The 19,057-nt window shown below is 37.9% G+C and overlaps 2 protein-coding genes across 2 annotated transcripts in view; one reads left to right on the forward strand and one right to left on the reverse strand.

Annotated features, from left to right (window-relative positions):
* The window catches only part of NFKB1 (nuclear factor kappa B subunit 1), a 71,565-nt gene extending 56,913 nt beyond the window's left edge, over positions 1-14,652 (forward strand). Inside the window, exons 17-24 of the mRNA XM_015828369.1 lie at positions 24-225; positions 1,577-1,746; positions 2,638-2,740; positions 5,433-5,551; positions 8,562-8,628; positions 9,581-9,753; positions 12,615-12,780; positions 14,037-14,652. Coding sequence (XP_015683855.1) covers positions 24-225; positions 1,577-1,746; positions 2,638-2,740; positions 5,433-5,551; positions 8,562-8,628; positions 9,581-9,753; positions 12,615-12,780; positions 14,037-14,224 — 1,188 coding nt within the window. The 3' untranslated portion in view covers positions 14,225-14,652. The remainder of the gene's footprint in view (positions 1-23; positions 226-1,576; positions 1,747-2,637; positions 2,741-5,432; positions 5,552-8,561; positions 8,629-9,580; positions 9,754-12,614; positions 12,781-14,036) is intronic.
* Positions 14,653-15,179: 527 nt separating this feature from the next.
* MANBA (mannosidase beta) overlaps positions 15,180-19,057 on the reverse strand; it is a 75,143-nt gene continuing 71,265 nt past the window's right edge. Inside the window, exons 16-17 of the mRNA XM_015828381.1 lie at positions 17,949-18,206; positions 15,180-16,261 (exon numbers count right to left, since the gene is read on the reverse strand). Of these exons, the coding sequence (XP_015683867.1) occupies positions 16,037-16,261; positions 17,949-18,206 (483 nt within the window). The 3' untranslated portion in view covers positions 15,180-16,036. The remainder of the gene's footprint in view (positions 16,262-17,948; positions 18,207-19,057) is intronic.

Raw genomic sequence — 19,057 nt, forward strand, 5'->3', positions numbered from 1 at the left:
ATGCACCCTTTTTTTTTAAACAGACTCCTTTACACTTGGCTGTTATAACAAGGCAAGCGAGAATTGTGAAAGCCTTGCTTGGAGCTGGGGCCGACGTGAACCTCTTGGATCGCCATGGGAATTCTGTCTTCCATTTGGCAGCTCAGCAAGGAGATGAGGCGGTTTTAAGTATGTTGCTTCAGCACAAAGAGGCATCTGTGATGAGAGATCTTCCTAATGGGGACGGTAAGCAAGTATCAGTAATATCTTTCTAATGGATCAATAGTGCTGTCCTATTATTTTCTCAAGAGCTATTCATTATTTCATTACAATTTAGATTTCCAAGGAAGCTCTGTATTTTAATGCTTACATTTTGAAACAAAACACATTATTCTACCACCTCCTTCATCAACAGCTATACAGGGTTCTTTAACTGTACAACCATAGAGAAGACTGAACAAAACTGAGCCTAACCTATAAGAAGACAATGATAAGGAGGATGTCATATCAGTGTACCATCTCTTCTCTTGTCTGTCCCTGTTATTTTTTGTTATTTTCTTGATGGAAACCTTCCAAAAGATGTCCTTTCTGTTTTCATTGCTTCTATCCTACAGTGCTGCCCATCTGAAATTTGGTATTTCGGGGTTCATTTTGACCAATTCTGCCATAGATGTTTAGGAATCTGTCCTGAAATATATCAGGACCTCTTTTTCCATAGCCCCTGTGTTTTGTTCTTAAGTAACTTCAAGATTTTGGAAAATGGAAACATGGTGGTCACTTTTGAAAAATTCAATTTCAGGAAAAATTGTCTTGAGAAAAAGGGCAACTCTCCCTGTCCATGGTTTTTTTTTTCCAGATACAAGTACTATTTGCCTGATTGTGTCTTATTATGGTTGATTGCGTGGCCAGGGAGATGTTTAGATAGGATGTGGCATTTTTATCCACCTTGTGAATCCTTCCCAGGGACCTGGGATAGAGAGATGTTGTTAAAAGTATTGTTGTAGGATGTGAGTTGTTCTAAACTGTTGTTGTTATTATTATTATTATTACTTGCACAACAGTATGAAATTACAACTGCCAGTACTTTAGGTAGTGTTGGCATTCATACAGATTGAATTCTTCCCAAAAATCTAGGATATTGCAATATTACGTATATCTGCGGATTCCAGCAATGTTGGTACATAGAAATTCTGTCAATGCACAGATTTTCTAAGTGCTGTCCAAGATTTTTTTTGTATGGCACCCAGTGTGGCGATAACCACTGGAACTACCACAGCTAGTTTATGCCACAAGATTTTCAGATCTTGATATTTTCTGGTCTCCAATTCTTTGTGTTCTGTTCTACTTCCCCTGGTATTGCCATGTCAATTATCCACATTTCTTCTTCCTTTCTTTCTTTCTTTCTTTCTTTCTTTCTTTCTTTCTTTCTTTCTTTCTTTCTTTCTTTCTTTCTTCCTTTCTTTTTCTTTCTTTCTTTCTTTCTTTCTTCTTTCTTTCTCTCTCTCTCTCTCTCTCTCTCTCTCTCTCTCTCTCTCTCTCTCTCTCTCTCTTTCTTTCTTTCTTTCTTATTGATGTTGTTGTTATTATTGTTATTCAGGCCTGACAGTCCTTCACTTAGCTGTTACTGCAAACAGTATGCCGTGTCTCAGACAACTCCTTGCTGTTGGTATTGATGTCAATATCCAGGAACAGAAATCTGGAAGGACAGCTTTGCACTTGGCTGTTGAACAAGGAAATATTTCCATGGCAGGTTGCCTTCTACTTGAGGTGAGCATTATGGGGGCAAAATCTCTCTATCTCTTCTTTCTCTTTTGAAAGAAGCAGCCGTTCCTCTCTGTATAATCCTCCCACCTTTATAAACTTGGGAAGAGTGTAGTGATGTATCACATCTTACAATAATGGTACATAAATATTTCCTTCAAACACAGGCAATCCTTGCTTTTGTTCTTAACTAATAGAAAAACAAGGAGCATCCCCTTTATGATTATTTCGAAATTCATATTGCATCTGATATCATTATTGTGTTCCCCCCATCTGGATCCAGGCATTCTGGTTATCTGTGAGAGCATTGTAGAAAGTAATAATATTGATGCTTATATATTTATGTGTTTATGCATGTGTGTGCAACACGAGAGGGAGGGAGGGAGAGAGAGAGAGAGAGAGCGCCATTTTGGAAGAACATCACACCTCACAAGTTTCAGTACACTGGTGGCGCAGTGGTTAGAATGCAGTATTGCAGGCTAATTTTGCTGACTGCCAGCAGTTCGAGTGTGACCGGCTCAAGGTTGACTCAGCCTTCCATCCTTCTGAGGTCAGTAAAATGAGGACCCAGATTGTTGGGGGCAATATGCTGACTCTGTGAACCCCTTAGAGACTGCTGAAGTGCTATATAAGTCTAAGTGCTAGTGCTATTGATAAATCTGAGACATGGTATTCATACCTGAAATCTCACAAGAGTTTAATCAGAAACAAAAAGTCTTGTGAGATTTGATGACTGGGACATTTTGATTATTTTAATCTTACTTTAAAGTGCATGTATTCTAGAAAGGCTATACTATAGTTGTGATCCTAGGCCAATTTACTATATTTTCTGCAGCTTTTGCTTTCAAGCTGGTCACGAGCCAAAACAACATTTTTTTTTTTTGCTTAAAAAACCAGGGAGATGCATTTGTGGACAGCGTTACTTATGATGGAACCACTCCACTTCATATAGCAGCTGGAAGGGGATCTACAAAATTGGCAGCTCTTCTCAAAGCAGCAGGTAAGGAAGTAAGTTTATAATGACTGTATCATGATTCACTCCTAAAGTTCTAGCTGAAAAAAATTATACAACTTGAAATTATAGTCCCCCCCCCAAAAAAAATGCACTGCTTTTCTAATACACATGCAATCTTATGCTCTACATTATTTAATGCAACAGTGGCAGAATTTTTATCATGTAATATTAAACACTTCACATTTTAAAATGTTTCTCCCTTTCCCCTCTTAATCACTTTTTCATTATCCCCCTCCTCTCCATTATCTGCTCCGCATCCTTTCTTCAGCTGCATTATCACCTCTTCTTACTCATTTTCTTCTGTGGTTTTAGTCATTCTCTTATTGAAAATCTCAATCCAGAGTTAACTATGTCATTAGGCAGATTGGGATAATTTCCCTGACCATCAGAGGTTAACAAGGTATTGGAGAGAAAGACTTGTGTGATCCTGCCCAATTCCTTGTTCAGTAGCCCACCACCCTCAAATAATTTAATGGCTCAGCTTCCCCTACTGACTCAGGATGTCAAATTTTGCCAAATTTCCTTTTTAAAAAACTATATGCATTGTTTTAATATATAGTGTTAAGTGTTTAAAGACAGAGATCTTTTCCCCAATACTAAGTCAAAGTGCTATCCACCATCCTTAAGCAGGCACAAAACTCCAGCATAAAATTTGCTGTTTCCATTGCCAATATTTATCCTTCCTCTGTTTCATTTATTTCCACTCACTACCAAATGGTGCTGCCCTTATTTAACAGTATGTCATATATTCTTATGGGGAAATTGTGGCTTTTCCTTTGCCTGTTCTGTTGTCCTCTTTTACACATGACAACCCAATGAATCAAGGCAATGCAGCATGAATTGGGTTGTGTCTCACTTTGGAAGCCTGTATATTGTTCTCCAAGCTGATTAGTCTTCCCCTCTTAGCATACCTCATTTGGGCATCTCCCAAGTTAAAACAATGTGAAATGAATAAGAATAATTTTGACACTAGAGGAGAAATAGCCCCAAAGAGGAAGAAGGAATCACCTGTATTCACTGTGCAACTAAATAGATACTAAACTGATAGCTGTTGGGAAATGTTTGAAACTGACAAGTATGGAAAACTGCAGAAAAGCTCAATTCAACACCCCTCATATTCTGGACACCCCAGCGAAGAAAGGCAATTTTTCTAAAGATTAAAGATACATTTCAAAATACTATTAAGGGAACATAGATCAAGAATACCTCTTTTCGTTCTCCAAATAAAGTATTGGAGGTCTGGACATTTTTAGAGTACCATTAAACAGGACTAGCATTAATACAATCTTCCCCATATAAAATAATGGAGTTGTGTTCTTCTCCTCTCGGTCTTCTTGTAGGTTTGAGAGATGTGGATGAAAATTAGGAAGGGGGTGGGATGAAAGTGCTAATGGAGCATGCACCCACTCTGAAGTGACTGCAACAAACCAGGGTTAGGGATAAGAGGAGAGGAGTGTGTATGATCCTCCCAACAGTCTCAAAATACATCTCAACAGAGCTTGCCTGCAATATTATAATTATACCTTGAAGTTGCAAGAGAGAAAATACTTCTTTAAAACTCGTACACCTCACATAACACTGTTTCATTCATGAGCTCAGGATGATAAGTCAAAGGCAAATTTGTGCCAGGGGAACCTGGTATGGATAAGGCTTTTTATGCTGCGTTAAACTGCAAGTGGAAAGTAGGGCCGGAGAGATTCCTAAATAAAACCTGAAGTAAAATGGAGAAAAATAGAGGAAGTCAGAACAAAAGGAGACTCTTTTTCCCAAATATTCAAATATTCTTTTCTTTGGGGAGGTAAAACATTGTTATCAACATTATTTTAATGTTGTAGACGCGTGGTGGCGAACCTATGGCACGTGTGCCACAGGTGGCATGCAGAGCCCTCTCTGTGGGCACGTGTGCCATCGCCCCAGTCCTAGGTCTTCAGCTGGGTTTTATAAAACCTTTTCACTTTAGGTCTCCGCCGCCGTGTGCAAAAAAAAAAGAAGAAGGTTCAGTCAATCAATCAATTTCAACTTCTCATGGAAAAAAAAAAGATCAAAGTTGGAATTGATTGATTGAACTTTTTAGTCCCACCCAGTCTGCCGTTACCACCACAGCCACGCCAACCCAATGGGCCACACCCACCCGGCACCCGACGATACATAAGTGGGTTTTGGGTTGCAGTTTGGGCACTCAGTCTCTAAAAAGTTCGCCATCACTATTGTAGACCATGTTGGACATTTAGATGAATTCATACTTGTTCTCCAGTAGAATCTCTCATGCCTTCAGCATGATCATTCCAAGTACTGTTGTTTGGCACTAGGACTAACACTTAAAAGACATAATTAACAAAAAGCGCCATTTAAAAAGAAATCAATCAATTCTGTTTCAGATTTGGACATGAGGATGCACCTAAGATTGTGAAAAAATAACTGTTGAGTTCTTTTTTTCCTTCATGTGGAATCACTCCAATTATTTTTGGAAGCTTGCTAATATACACTAGATAACAGATAATTCTGCCAATTTACTACATTTGTTTAAAAATTGGGAAATTGGGATGAAATTAAGCAATGTCAATGATACCTAATTGCCTTGAACATTTAATTACCTACATATTAAACTGAACTATTATAATAAAAATGCTAAAGTAATTTATGGTGTCTCATCCATACTCTTTATTTACTAATATAGGTGCAGATCCCCACATTGAAAACTTTGAGCCGTTATTTGAAGAGGAAGATGTGAAAGATAATGAAGGTGAAAAAATTATACCTGGGACAACGCCTCTGGATATGGCAACCAGTTGGCAGGCAAGTGATCACTGACACCTTGTTTCAAAAGACAACCTTTTTTGTTTGTTTCTTCTTTGGTTCATTTTAATCACATATTTTCTCTTTTGAAAAAATTGACAGTCTGTGGTTTTCTAATACGGCCAGTGCTCAAGGATGTGGAGAGTTATAGTTCAGCAATATCTGAATTGCATTTCTCAATGTGCAGTATAGTGAAGGGTGAAAAAGAATCTCTTATAGGTGACTCTGATTCTATTTTTACAATGATAACAGTCAGTGCTAACACCTTAAGATGTTATGTAGTTTTGAAAATTAACATATACAAACTTAAGGTTTTTTTAAAAAAATAAAAAATATTTAAAATTGTGGTTTAATTACAAGAGATATTAGCAATGTTTGTATAACTAAGAGTAGGAGGTTTGATGGGGGCAGATCTAGCCTCACACATTAGACACAACTGGGTGACTTTGGGCCATTCACGCTCTCTCAGCCCTAGTAAGCAAGCAACGGCAAACCACTTCTGAAATCTTGCCAATAAAAATGTAGGGATTATTCCAGGTTGTCCTGGACTTATGACTACAACTGAGCCCAAAATTTCCATTGCTAAGCAAGGCAATTGTTAAGTGAGCTGCGCCTCATTTTACACACTTTTTTGCTATAGTTGTTAAACTGCAGTTATTAAGTGAATCATACAATTGTTAAACCAATCGGGCTTCCCCCATTGACTTTGCTGGAAGCCAGCTTGGAAAGTTGTAAATCACATGACCCCAGGATGAGGCAACCATCGTAAATACATGCCAATTGCCAGTTGTCCAAATTTTGATCATATGGCCATGAGGATGCTGCAGTGGTCGTAAGTGTGAAAATAGGTCATAAGTCACAATCACTAAACAAATGGTTGTTAAGTCAAATGGTTGTANGGGCCGCAGCGGGGCGTTCGGGAGGCCACGGCGGCGGCGGCAGCGCGGAAGGGAGGCAGCATTCGCTCCATAAGACGCACAGACATTTTCCCCCATCTTTTGGGGGTGAAAAAGTGCGTCTTATAGAGCGAAAAATACGGTAATTAACAAAAAGCGCCATTTAAAAAGAAATCAATCAATTCTGTTTCAGATTTGGACATGCACCTAAGATTGTGAAAAAATAACTGTTGAGTTCTTTTTTTCCTTCATGTGGAATCACTCCAATTATTTTTGGAAGCTTGCTAATATACACTAGATAACAGATAACTCTGCCAATTTACTACATTTGTTTAAAAATTGGGAAATTGGGATGAAATTAAGCAATGCCAATGATACCTAATTGCCTTGAACATTTAATTACCTACATATTAAACTGAACTATTATAATAAAAATGCTAAAGTAATTTATGGTGTCTCATCCATATTCTTTATTTACTAATATAGGTGCAGATCCCCACATTGAAAACTTTGAGCCGTTATTTGAAGAGGAAGATGCGAAAGATAATGAAGGTGAAAAAATTATACCTGGGACAACGCCTCTGGATATGGCAACCAGCTGGCAGGCAAGTGATCACTGACACCTTGTTTCAAAAGACAACCTTTTTTGTTTGTTTCTTCTTTGGTTCATTTTAATCACATATTTTCTCTTTTGAAAAAATTGACAGTCTGTGGTTTTCTAATACGGCCAGTGCTCAAGGATGTGGAGAGTTATAGTTCAGCAATATCTGAATCGCATTTCTCAATGTGCAATATAGTGAAGGGTGAAAAAGAACCTCTTATAAGTGACTCTGATTCTATTTTTACAATGATAACAGTCAGTGCTAACACCTTAAGATGTTATGTAGTTTTGAAAATTAATATGTACAAACTTAAGGTTTTTTTAAAAAAAATAAAAAATATTTAAAATTGTGGTTTAATTACAAGAGATATTAGCAATGTTTGTATAACTAAGAGTAGGAGGTTTGATGGGGGCAGATCTAGCCTCACACATTAGACACAACTGGGTGACTTTGGGCCATTCACGCTCTCTCAGCCCTAGTAAGCAAGCAACGGCAAACCACTTCTGAAATCTTGCCAATAAAAATGTAGTGATTATTCCAGGTTGTCCTGGACTTATGACTACAACTGAGCCCAAAATTTCCATTGCTAAGCAAGGCAATTGTTAAGTGAGCTGCGCCTCATTTTACACACTTTTTTGCTATAGTTGTTAAACTGCAGTTATTAAGTGAATCATACAATTGTTAAACCAATCGGGCTTCCCCATAACTGAAACGACCTTCGGTCGAACCTTTCAACATTTAGTGTACTGGGGTCCTACTCCGTTGGTAGCATTTATGTACGGTTAACGGTCAACAGGTTTAAAACTAGTATACCGGTACTCCTACGACGTCACCAGCATTCACACTTTTATCCAGTATTCAGTGTTAGTGATTTGTTTACCAACAATTCAGTTTACCAACATTTTACCAGTGACTTGAAGGGGCGAAGAATTTTTTTGTAGAATTTAAATCCACATACTGTTTTTGAAAAGTGGTTGTGACTTGGATATTTCAAAGTGGATTAACTGTATCAAATGAAAGGTGAAATACGTATTTTGTTAACAACAATATTTTAATGTTAAACCACAGCTTAGCATTACAGGAGGGGACGTGGCCTCCCGTTTTTCTTTTCTCTTGTAACCATAATGAAGAATTCAGAAGTAAAAGCTTATGCTTTAAAGCAATCACATTTTTCTTAGCTTGAAAAGACAAGTTTTAATTAAACTATAATTAATAAGCAAAATGCTTCTGTGAGTCTTGTTCTTAAGAAGAAGTAGTTTAAATCATTAGGGTTGTTTTTCACTATTAGTTAAAATCACTTTTGATTCAAAAATGGAGAAAGTTTCTTTACGTTCTCTCAGCAGTTCTACTAGTGAAGGAGAGAACCTAACAACTTGATCTCACCTTGACACAGCAAGCTGTGATTTGGCACTGTGTCTAAACTTGGCAACTGAGCAATATAATGTTTAGGAAAAATGCGCAGGATAAAATCAATACTTTCTCATCTATCACTCATTTTTTCCCTCTTGACAGGTGTATGATATTTTGAGTAACAAACTCTGTAAGTCAAAGGCAGCTTCTGAGGATCTACTGATTCGAGGTGAGAGTATATTTAAGCAAGAAAATAAATACTTTGATACTTATATGGTCTTTCTTTCTGTAGTAGGTATTATTTTGCAGGGAGCCATCCTATATAGGAAATCAGTGGGGATTTAATTTTTTTTAATTCTAATTAAAAATACCAATGTGACCTGTTTTGATACATATTGGAGTATGTATGGTTTCAATCTTCCAATTGTAGTCAGTAGTGAATTTCATGCTACTTTAAAATACTGTATGCCAGTGATGGCGAACTTTTAGAGACCGAGTGCCCAAACTGCAACCCAAAACCCACTTATTTATTGCCAGGTGCCAGGTGGGGTTGGCCCATTGGGTGGGCGTGGCTGTGGTGGTCATGGCAGACTGGGTGGGTGTGGCCAAGGTGGGTGTGGTCACCTTGATGTTGCTCATGGGGAAGGACGCCTGTGGGGGCTGGGCAGGGTTGGGGGTGATCCAGGGGGTCTCTGGCAGGTGGGACAGTGGGCAGGAGGCTCGTCCTGCGAGGCAAGGCTTGGCAGGGAGGGGGTGCCATTGTCGCAGGGCAAAGCAAGGCAGGGGCCAGGGAGTTCAGAGAAGCCGCCTCTGAGCTGGATGGACAGCCGACAGCTGAGGAGGCAATGCAGTGGGTCGTGTCCGGGAAAAGGAGAGCATGCGAGGCCAGGAGGGATGGGACAGGAGGAAGGAAACCAGCCATGCTGGGATGCATCCGGCCACATGGGACCTCAGTGAGTTAGCAGGTGGCTGGTTGAAGAGGAACGGTTGCCATCTCCGGGGCATGGCGCGCGTGCCCAAAGAGAGGGCTCTGAATGCCGCCTCTGGCACGCGTGCCATAGGTTCACCACCACTGCTGTATGCTGTTCCTTGGAAATTTGAAGGACGTTAACATAGTTTAATGTAAGTTTATGGAATCCATAATTATGACACTCTAGTGGATTTTTAAAAATCTTTTCTAGGCAATATGAAAGACCTGAATGAGGATGTTAAATTACAGCTGTACAAATTGCTTGAAGTTCCTGATCTGAATAAAAGCTGGTCCATGTTGGCACAGAAGCTAGGTCTAGGGATATTAAACAATACCTTTCGGTTGAGTCCTTCTCCATCAAAAACTCTACTGGATAATTATGAGGTAATTCTCTTAACTGCCTTACTATGGTGAAAACCTTCTTTGACAAGATGGTGTCTAAACAATCTCATACTTTTAACTTTCATGTTGTTACGTGTAGAACTTCTCACCACATACTGAGGAATTCCTTGTATTCTGCCATGCCTAATTTTTAGGAAGTCCTGTCTTTCACAATACAGGCAATCTTCAGGTTACAATGGTAATTGGGCCCAGAATTATCATTGCTAAGTAATGTGATTGTAAAATGCAATATCACATGACCACATCACTTAGGGATGGCAAATGCAGTAGTCCTGGTTGCCATTAAATAAAGACCGTGCAGGTTGAAGACCGCATGAGTCATTAAGCGAGGGCTTTATATGACTGCAACTTTGATCTTGCTGATGGCTTCCCCATTGATTTTGCTTATGGGAACCCAGCAGGCTATGTAAGAAATTGTGATCATGTGATCACGGAGACAGTGTAAATCCCCTCATTCAGCATCATTGCAAGACTGAATGGCCACTGAATGAGTGGTCATAACCTGAGGACTGCCTGTATAACTTACTGCAATCTCCATTGCTTACATTCTTTGTGCAATATTTTTTGAAAGGTTGAACAAATCTCTCTCTAGAGGCTTGGATGAGAATTCTGCTTCCTGCTGTGTGTACCTAAATCTGTACCTAACCTCCCATTAAGATAATGTAATCATAGATTCCATACCAATTATTGAATTTTTAAAGTATTTTTATTAGTATAATAAAATACAATGGAAAGAAAGATCCACATTGGTAGTAATATAAAAAGAATAACCCAGTAATAATGAAACATAAATAAAAGCATTAAGAGAAAACTTTCTAGTGATATTCTCCCTTCCCCTTCTGTTTATTTCCCCAACTGCTGCCATAACCTAAATACATACTGTATGCTTTATATTTACTACTAGCTGTACCTGGCCACGCGTTGCTGTGGCTCAGTCTGGTAAAAGCATGTGTTGCTTTTACGTCCAACAGATGGTGCTGTTTTTCAAAAAAAGCATGTTTTACCTGTCACAAGTGTTACATTTATATAATATAGGTATATAAAAACACGGCGCGTATTCAAATGCAACGTTGTGTCAAAATTTCAAAGCAATCGGTGAAGAACTTTCGGAGATTTAAGATTTTGAACAAACGAACATTTACATTTTTATTTATATAGAATAGATTAAAGTTACTAGACTCTATTTGAATCCTTCACCTATTATTTATTAGTCACATACCTTTATTGTAAAGCTACATTCCAAGGGTTTCCATTTGCCCTGTTTTATAGTAAATATACTATAGTATAGTAAGTAGTGTATATTCCATTCCTACTTAAATTTGGTTAGATTTCTATTATGAATATACAGTATATAGTCAATTTTGTCATCACTGCATATTCTCCAGTTTTGGTCTCCCAGTCTGATGTCGGCAAGCTTTTTTTTCCCAATGTGCAAATTTGTTCTTGCAGCTGTCAACATACAATATAGCTTAGAACATTTCAAATTTTTCATTTTTTTCTGGAATTACACATAATAAAATTCTTTGATTTCAATTCAAGTTTTATTTTTAGGATTTTCTGAGTATTTTGATATATTTCTTTCTAGTACTTTTGAAGGTTTGTTTGTTTTACATAACCATCTCATATAACATGTTTCTTCTTTGTTATGGTACTTCCAGCATTTACTGCTATTTGATTTATCTATCTTGGTAATTACTGAGATGTACATAATCTGCAAATTATTTTATACCAATTTTATTTTGCCGTTTGGAATGTATTGATTGATTTTTCTATTGCTTTTCCCATTATTGTATTGTAATTATTTTGTTGAGGTTTTGCACCTATATGAACTTTAGGAGATAGTCAGCTCTTTCTATGATTGATTTTCACTATTTGGTGATTTTATCCACAGACTATAATTAAAATATAAAATGAAATGTTTTCCTTCCATTCTGAATGTAGCATTTAAAACATTTTATTTTACTATGTAAATGCATATTTGCAATGGAGAAAAGGGGAGAATTACATGGTTTTCTTAAATGGTAATAAGATTGCAGGATTTAAAAAACACTATACTGCATATTCACTCAACTGCCTCTTAATATCATTTTTTGGAGTGGCAGAGTATAGTTTTAAAATATACAAATTAATGCAGTGCTAGGCTGCATTAACAGAGAGATAGAATCAAGATCACGTGAAGTGTTAATACCACTTTACAATGCCTTGGTAAGGCCACACTTGGAATACTGCATCCAGTTTTGGTCACCGCGATGTAAAAAAGATGTTGAGACTCTAGAAAGAGTACAGAGAAGAGCAACAAAGATGATTAGGGGACTGGAGGCTAAAGCATATAAGGAACAGTTGCTGGAATTGGGTATGTCTAGTTTAACGAAGAGAAGGACGAGGGGGGACATGATAGCAGTATTCCAATATCTCAGGGGCTGCCACAAAGAAGAGGGACAAGAAGCAACCGGGTGGAAACTAATCAAGGAGAGAAGCAATCTAGAACTAAGGAGAAACTTCCTGACAGTTAGAACAATTAACCAGTGGAACAACCTGCCTCCAGAAGCGGTGAATGCTCCAACACTGGAGGTTTTTAAGAAGAGACTGGACAGCCATTTGTCCGAAATGGTATAGGGTTTCCTGCCTGAGCAGGAGGTTGGACTAGATGACCTCCAAGGTCCCTTCCAACTTTATTATTATTATTATTACTACTACTACTACTACTACTACTACTACTATTATTATTATTATTATTATTATTATTATTATTAATCTCCCACTAGGTATTATTGTATTTCTGTAGAGTTTCAGAGGGGGGGGAAACCTTCCAAAGTACCTCAACTTTGTTTCCCTCTTGGTAGGTTTCTGGTGGAACAGTAAGAGAATTGATTGATGCCCTCAGAGAAATGGATTATCCAGAGGCTGTTGAATTAATTGAGAAAAGAACTACTTCGTCTAGCCAGGAAAAAACCAAAGATGATGTTCTTCCGTTTTGTGATTTACCTTCTCCTGGGACAGAACAAGCAGGTAAAATACATGTCAATTCAGACCTGTTGACCAGTAGACCTTGGGAACTTCATTGTCCAAAGTGCAAAGATCTGTGGACTTCAACTCCCAGAGTTCCCCGGTTATCAGGGTTACACCCCCAAAAGAAATATTAAATTTACAACCCTTGCTTGTTTTGCCATGGATATCCATTCATTTTCAATAAATCTACTAATGCTGTCAGTCTAGCTAAGCATAAGCATGTTTGGTTTTGATTAGTTCCTGGATAGAAACTAATGCTGTGAGTTTTTATGGAGAACATAGGATATAAAATTATTTAGGTTTGCTAAATAACCCTTAACTGCTTCTTTTTTCTTTCTATATTCTTAATTACTGGGAAGTAAGCCCAGTATTTAATATTTATTTGTTATGTATATGTAGAGGCGCGGGTCTATACATATGTTGTATATAGTATATTTTAGGGTGTGTCATGTATGTGTTTCACTTTGAGAGCGGGCAATTAAATTTCATTTTTGATGTGTGCCGTTGTGCCCACAGTAAAAAAAAATGACAATAAAGGTTATCTTATCTTATCATCTTATCTTATCTTAAAACTAAGGAGGATTTGCTTTTGAATAATCTTCATTATGGCTGCCCAGTTAATGTAGAGGTTATGTGTTTGTATGTATCATTTATTGGGCTCTTACCAGCTTTTCTGTTGCATCCATTAAGAAGGAGTGGCATTTAAAATGCAATACAAGCAATTAAAATTCCTGAAGATGGAGGTAGTGAATTAAGATTGAGCCAGAGGGTGGTAAAACTTTAGCAAACATTTGACAGCTTCAGTTCCATTGAAACTGGGGCAGCCTTCAATACTTGAAACCCAGTTTGCAAGAGGACAACCATTGGCATGAAAGCAGTTCTAGGAGAATCTTCAGAGAATATCCCACCTCTTATACCATAAAGCTGGTTCAATTTTTCCATCATGTCCTGCATTGTTTATATTAACTTTAGGGCATTGGTTATGCCAAAACATTATTTTATATTTATTTATCATGTTTTTGAACCATCAATTTACCTTCCAGAGGGATTAAACTATGTTACTAAACTACGGAATTACTGCAAATAATTAGAAGGCAATATATTGAAAATTCCTGTCCAGACTGAAACTTGACTCTGGATTAGGAAAAGCAGAGGAGTCTCTATTCTCTTCTATGAAAACAATTGGGCATACTGTGTAAGTCTGTAAAGTGTTGTGTGTCATTGCATTTTTCAAACTTTTTTCTTTCTTTCACCAGATGAAATGTGTAATTTCAAATTCCAGGATGCTGAAAGCATTTGTGACAGTGGCGTAGAGATCTCTCTTCACAAACTTAGCTTTACATATTCTGATTCTTTTACCAACAAGACATCAATAAATCTTAAGAAAAAGGCTTCAGGCTATGGACAGGACACCTCATTACAAGGTAAAATTGAAGTAACTTAAATATGGTATGGCTATGAAGATTCTTTCCAGAGAAAAGAGAACTGTTAATGATCCAAAGTTCACCAGAAGAAAAAGCTCTTTGAAATGTTTATCCACTGGACTTTTCAACAAACTCAGACTAGATCCCAGTAAACTGGAAGACTCAGGAAAAGGATTGACTGGCACTTATTTTTTCCCAGAAGGATCATTGGTAAAGAAAATGAACCATTCTCTTCAGTCTCAGTGAAAGTTATGTAACAGACTCTAATTGTGGTCCAAAGCTGTGAAGCACAAAATCACAAAATAATAATCAGGATTCTTAATTGCAAAATATAATGTAAATGTATTTAAAACTTCATCTGGTGTCTATAAAATAATGCAAGCTTCCAAGGGCTTGCCATTGTTTTACCTTTTTATATTGTAAATATTTCAGTTTAGATAAATTGCCACTAAGAATTTTTTTTAAAGGCTTGTTTTTTTAATTTTACTTTTATAATAAAAAGCAAAATTGTGATGAATTTGGCATTATTTATATCCTACCTATGGCTAGAAAACGTCTCCTAATCATTTGATAACAAGTATGTGGAGCAAGTCTAAAAATAGAAATATATAAATTGATTCCTATTACTATTTCTGAGGTAGACAAATGCATCATTTCTGAGTGACAGGAAAACCAGAGAAAGAAATTAAAACATTTTTACAAATTCAAATATCTCCGAGAGTGAAAAACTACAAGTAGTCCTCAACTTACAACATTTCATTTAATGACTGTTCAAAGTTATAACAGACCGTATTTCACATCTCTGTGGTCACATGATCAAAATTCAGTTGCTTGGCAACTGACTCACATTTATGACGGTTGCAGTGTCCCAGAGTCATGTGATCACCTTTTCCAATCTTCTGACAAGCAAAGTCAATGGGGAAGCCAGATTCACTTAACAACCGCGTTACTAATGTAACAACTTGATTCACTTAACAATTGTGGCAAGAATGGTCCTAAAATGGGGCAAAATTCACTTAACAAATGTCTCACTTAGCAAAAAGGAACACTATTGCTAGAAGTGCTCACGTTGTTATCCCTTATCTGCCCTCTTTAATAGTAGACATAGAAGGTCCATTCTATTAATCAACAGACTGTTCAAACTTCCTGTGTTTACCAGCAATATTATCCTTATACATCAGCGGTCCCCAAACTTTCTAGCTCCGCGGACCGGCAGCAGCCGTGATGGGGGGGTGAGAGATGGTTTCACGCGTGTGCCTGCAGCTTGCACAAATGTAGCTTTGCGAGCTCAGGTGCTTGCCTGCCGCTTCAGTGGCCCGATTCCTGGAAGTTGGAGACCCCTGTTATCCACCATAAGATTTATCTGCGACAAGAGCAGTGTTATAATTACATGAGAAGGATGCCCATCTATGATGCCCCAACACAAGAAGCAGGAGAGAAGCTCCCTCTGGTCAATCCTGTAATAGGACAAGTGCCTAAAGATCCATACAGATCTCTGGTCTTTTGCAATATTTTTTCATTGGAGATGCAGACTCTGGTTCTGGAATTCAGAAAAATGATGCCAGAGGGATGCAGAGTATTACATATTTTACTGTTCATAGACATTTCTCAGGATGTGTGCTTGTCTGACTTATTTAAAGTGCTCTCATTCTAAAGAGATTCAGAACTGCACTTGGCTTCCCTCCACTTAACTGAGTAATACCATATGTGTAGGAAGCTGGCATGAGAATAATGTCCAATCGTTCCATTTTATCCATTTTATTTTAGAGCTGCATTCCTACACACGTTCCCCATTTCCAGTAGCTTTTGTCTCCATTCTTGCTGAGTTTTTCTCAGGAAATGTCTGTCAGCGATATTAAGCTGAATGACTTCTCCAACTCCTTGACGCTAGTAGCTTCCCAAGGGTAAAAGAATATGAGTTTTTGCTCCTCTGTGAGAAGAAATCCATTGTCACTGAATCTTCCTGGGATGTTCCCAACATCTAACCAAACAAAAGGAGCGATGGCTGCGGCTTCCAGGGCAAATTGAAAATGATCTCCTTCTTGAGAAATAGAAGCCTGAAAGGGGCAGACAAATTTAGGTTACTGTATTGTTTCATTGTTTCTTTACACATTTGGAATTCTAGAAAATTTGTACTATACACTGTCTCTTTAATACTGTGCTATCTTCAAAACAGATTACTGTAGTTTGCAAAAAAAAAATGTCACACAAACGGTATAAAAAACATCCTAATTATAAAATTCCATTTACAATAAAGAGTGCTATAGAATTTATCAATCCAAATTCCCCACCATCATCACAAAAATTCCTGGAATTGTAGCTCCTAATTGGTGAAAATACAGGAAACTATATCCCACCAATACCAAAATACATAATTCTCCAGATTTCCTAGTTAAAAAGATGAACCTAGATATAGTCTTAATTTACTCTACTAATGGCAATGTTGTTTAGATGCTCGAGATAAACATTTTATCCAGTCCTGTACAACCTGTTTACGTTGGTAAACACAGCTCTAACTTATGAAACTTATACATGCAAAGCACTGGTCTCCCAGTAAAATATGATTTAATGACCAGGTTCCAGTGTGTTTGATTTAGTCTACTTCTCCCCATCAAGTATACAGCATTAATTATTGGACCACAAAAATAATGGGAAAATATTGGTGGCAGAAGCGCTATATACATGATTAATGATTGTGTTACTTCTCTCATCCAAACCCAGATAATTTCCTAACAAGCAGTTTTGCACTTATATTTATGTTTAACACAGTAATACAGTTCAGAAATTGATCATATCTTACAACTGAATTCTAAGCCACCCAGAGTCATTGACTGAGATAGGCAATTATAGAAATTGAGTAAATAAACAATATAAAATAAACATCATTTAAAAAACAACATTTTGCTTGAAAGATATAAAATCTCTTCCAGGGAGGAAAAAATCCAAAACTAGGTAAAATACGTTTGTATGCGTTTTGTTGTGTAATCTATTTTCAGAAACAAATTCTAAATTGACACGGGTTTCTATAAATTATGCAAATTAGGTGACTTGGCATCTTGTAATTAATTCCAAACCAAGAGAAGAAAACGAAGCTATGCAGGTCAGTAAAGTCACACCCATCATCCCCACCTCTATCTTGTGAAAGCATATCTTCACAAAGGTCAGAAAGATGCCAGAAAAGGAAAAAGGAACTTTAGGAGACTGCTCTATATGCCCACCATCAAAGTTTGTTCGTATTTTCAGGAACAAAACCAAGTAGGTTACTTCCTCTAGCTCAGTGGTTCTCAACCTTTTTAATGCCGCAACTCCCAACCGGTTGTAAGTCGAGGACTAAACCGGTCGTAAGTCGAGGACTAAACCGGCCGTAAGTCGAGGACTAAACCAGTCATAAGTCGAGGACTACCCAACCGGTCCTAAGTCAAGGACTTTCCCTGCCCGGGAGCGCCGCGCATGCGTGGTTCCGCCCCCTGCGCCGGCCGAGGCGTAGCTGGCAAGCGGCAGAGACGGAGCAGGCTGACCACCAGCTGGCCCAGTCCAAGGGAGGTAAGGCACCCGCCGGAAAAGGGGAAAAAATGGTGGACAACCTTGCTTGGCGACCCCCGTGAAATGGTCGATCGACCCCAAATGGGGTCGCAACCCATAGGTTGAGAACTGCTGCTCTAGCTTTTATGATTCTCAAAACAATACATAGGTTTAATACTCTATTTTGCTGAGGTCAAAAGAATTGCTGGAAATGGTACTTACATGAATGTGTGGATTCTTTAATCCTTTTGCATTTTTCAGTGAGGACAGGAAGTGGTAATTAATTGGACTGGAGGGTTCACCTTCCGTCTCAAAATGAAAGATAATGACGCAGCTTTGCCTGGTACAATTTCCACATCTTTTCAAAAGATCATTGATGGGCTCCTTATAAATGAGAACTGCACTTCCTTCCTTAACAATCACATCATTTTTCGTCAAAGTGCACACCGGCTCCATTCTGCTCCAATCATATACAATTATCTATGGTGCCCATAAGACAGATCGAGACAGAAAAAAAGTGATTATGAGTGACTGTTTTCCATCAAATGAATTTGGGTACTCAAATATCTCTGTAAATTTCTTTAAAAAGTAGAATCATACCTTAAGGCTATCATGTTCTATCTCGTCTTGCATGACAGCTGTAGAGTACATAAAATGGAAAACGTATTTTGTTTCACACCTACCGTATTCTGGAAGTTGGACCAATTGTGACTTAGTAAGAAACAAAAGCCAGAATATTTTGGTACTTCCAGATTTGGGCCAAAATAAAAACCAGAGAGATCTCAGAGTAAATTCAGAAGCAAGAGACCAAGGCTAGTGCATGTTGCCTCTTCTATCCAGCTTAGCATCCTCTTTGGTTATCCAACATCTTATCTTCCCAGGGCATTCCCTTCGCTCTTTCTCTCTCTCCCCCCTCCGTTCCTCCCTCCCTCCCACCACTTATGTTCCCAATCTTTCTTCACTCCCCCCCCAAAAAAATAAAATCAGAACAACTGCATTTCATAGCACATCTGGACTAAAACTATGGAACAAAATATCCAAAATACACCTTTTTCAGTGTTGCCAGAGACCACTGCAAAACAGATGTAACTTAAACAGAATGGGTTGGGCACAGAACATTTTACATATTCCTCTCTTATTTATTTATTTATTTATTTATTTATTATTTCAATTTATATCCCGCCCTTCTCCCGAAGGACTCAGGGCGGCTCACAACATTATTAAAACAAAGAAAGACCCACACACCCCACCGAATAAAACCAAATTAAAACCAAAATTTTTATGTTGTGATAATTAAAATTTCTAAAAAACCCAGTTTAAAAATCCTCCCT

The sequence above is a fragment of the Protobothrops mucrosquamatus genome, unplaced genomic scaffold (genome assembly GCF_001527695.2).
Source record: "Protobothrops mucrosquamatus isolate PMUCROS unplaced genomic scaffold, P.Mucros_1.0 scaffold_224, whole genome shotgun sequence".
Taxonomy (NCBI): Eukaryota; Metazoa; Chordata; class Lepidosauria; order Squamata; family Viperidae; genus Protobothrops; species Protobothrops mucrosquamatus.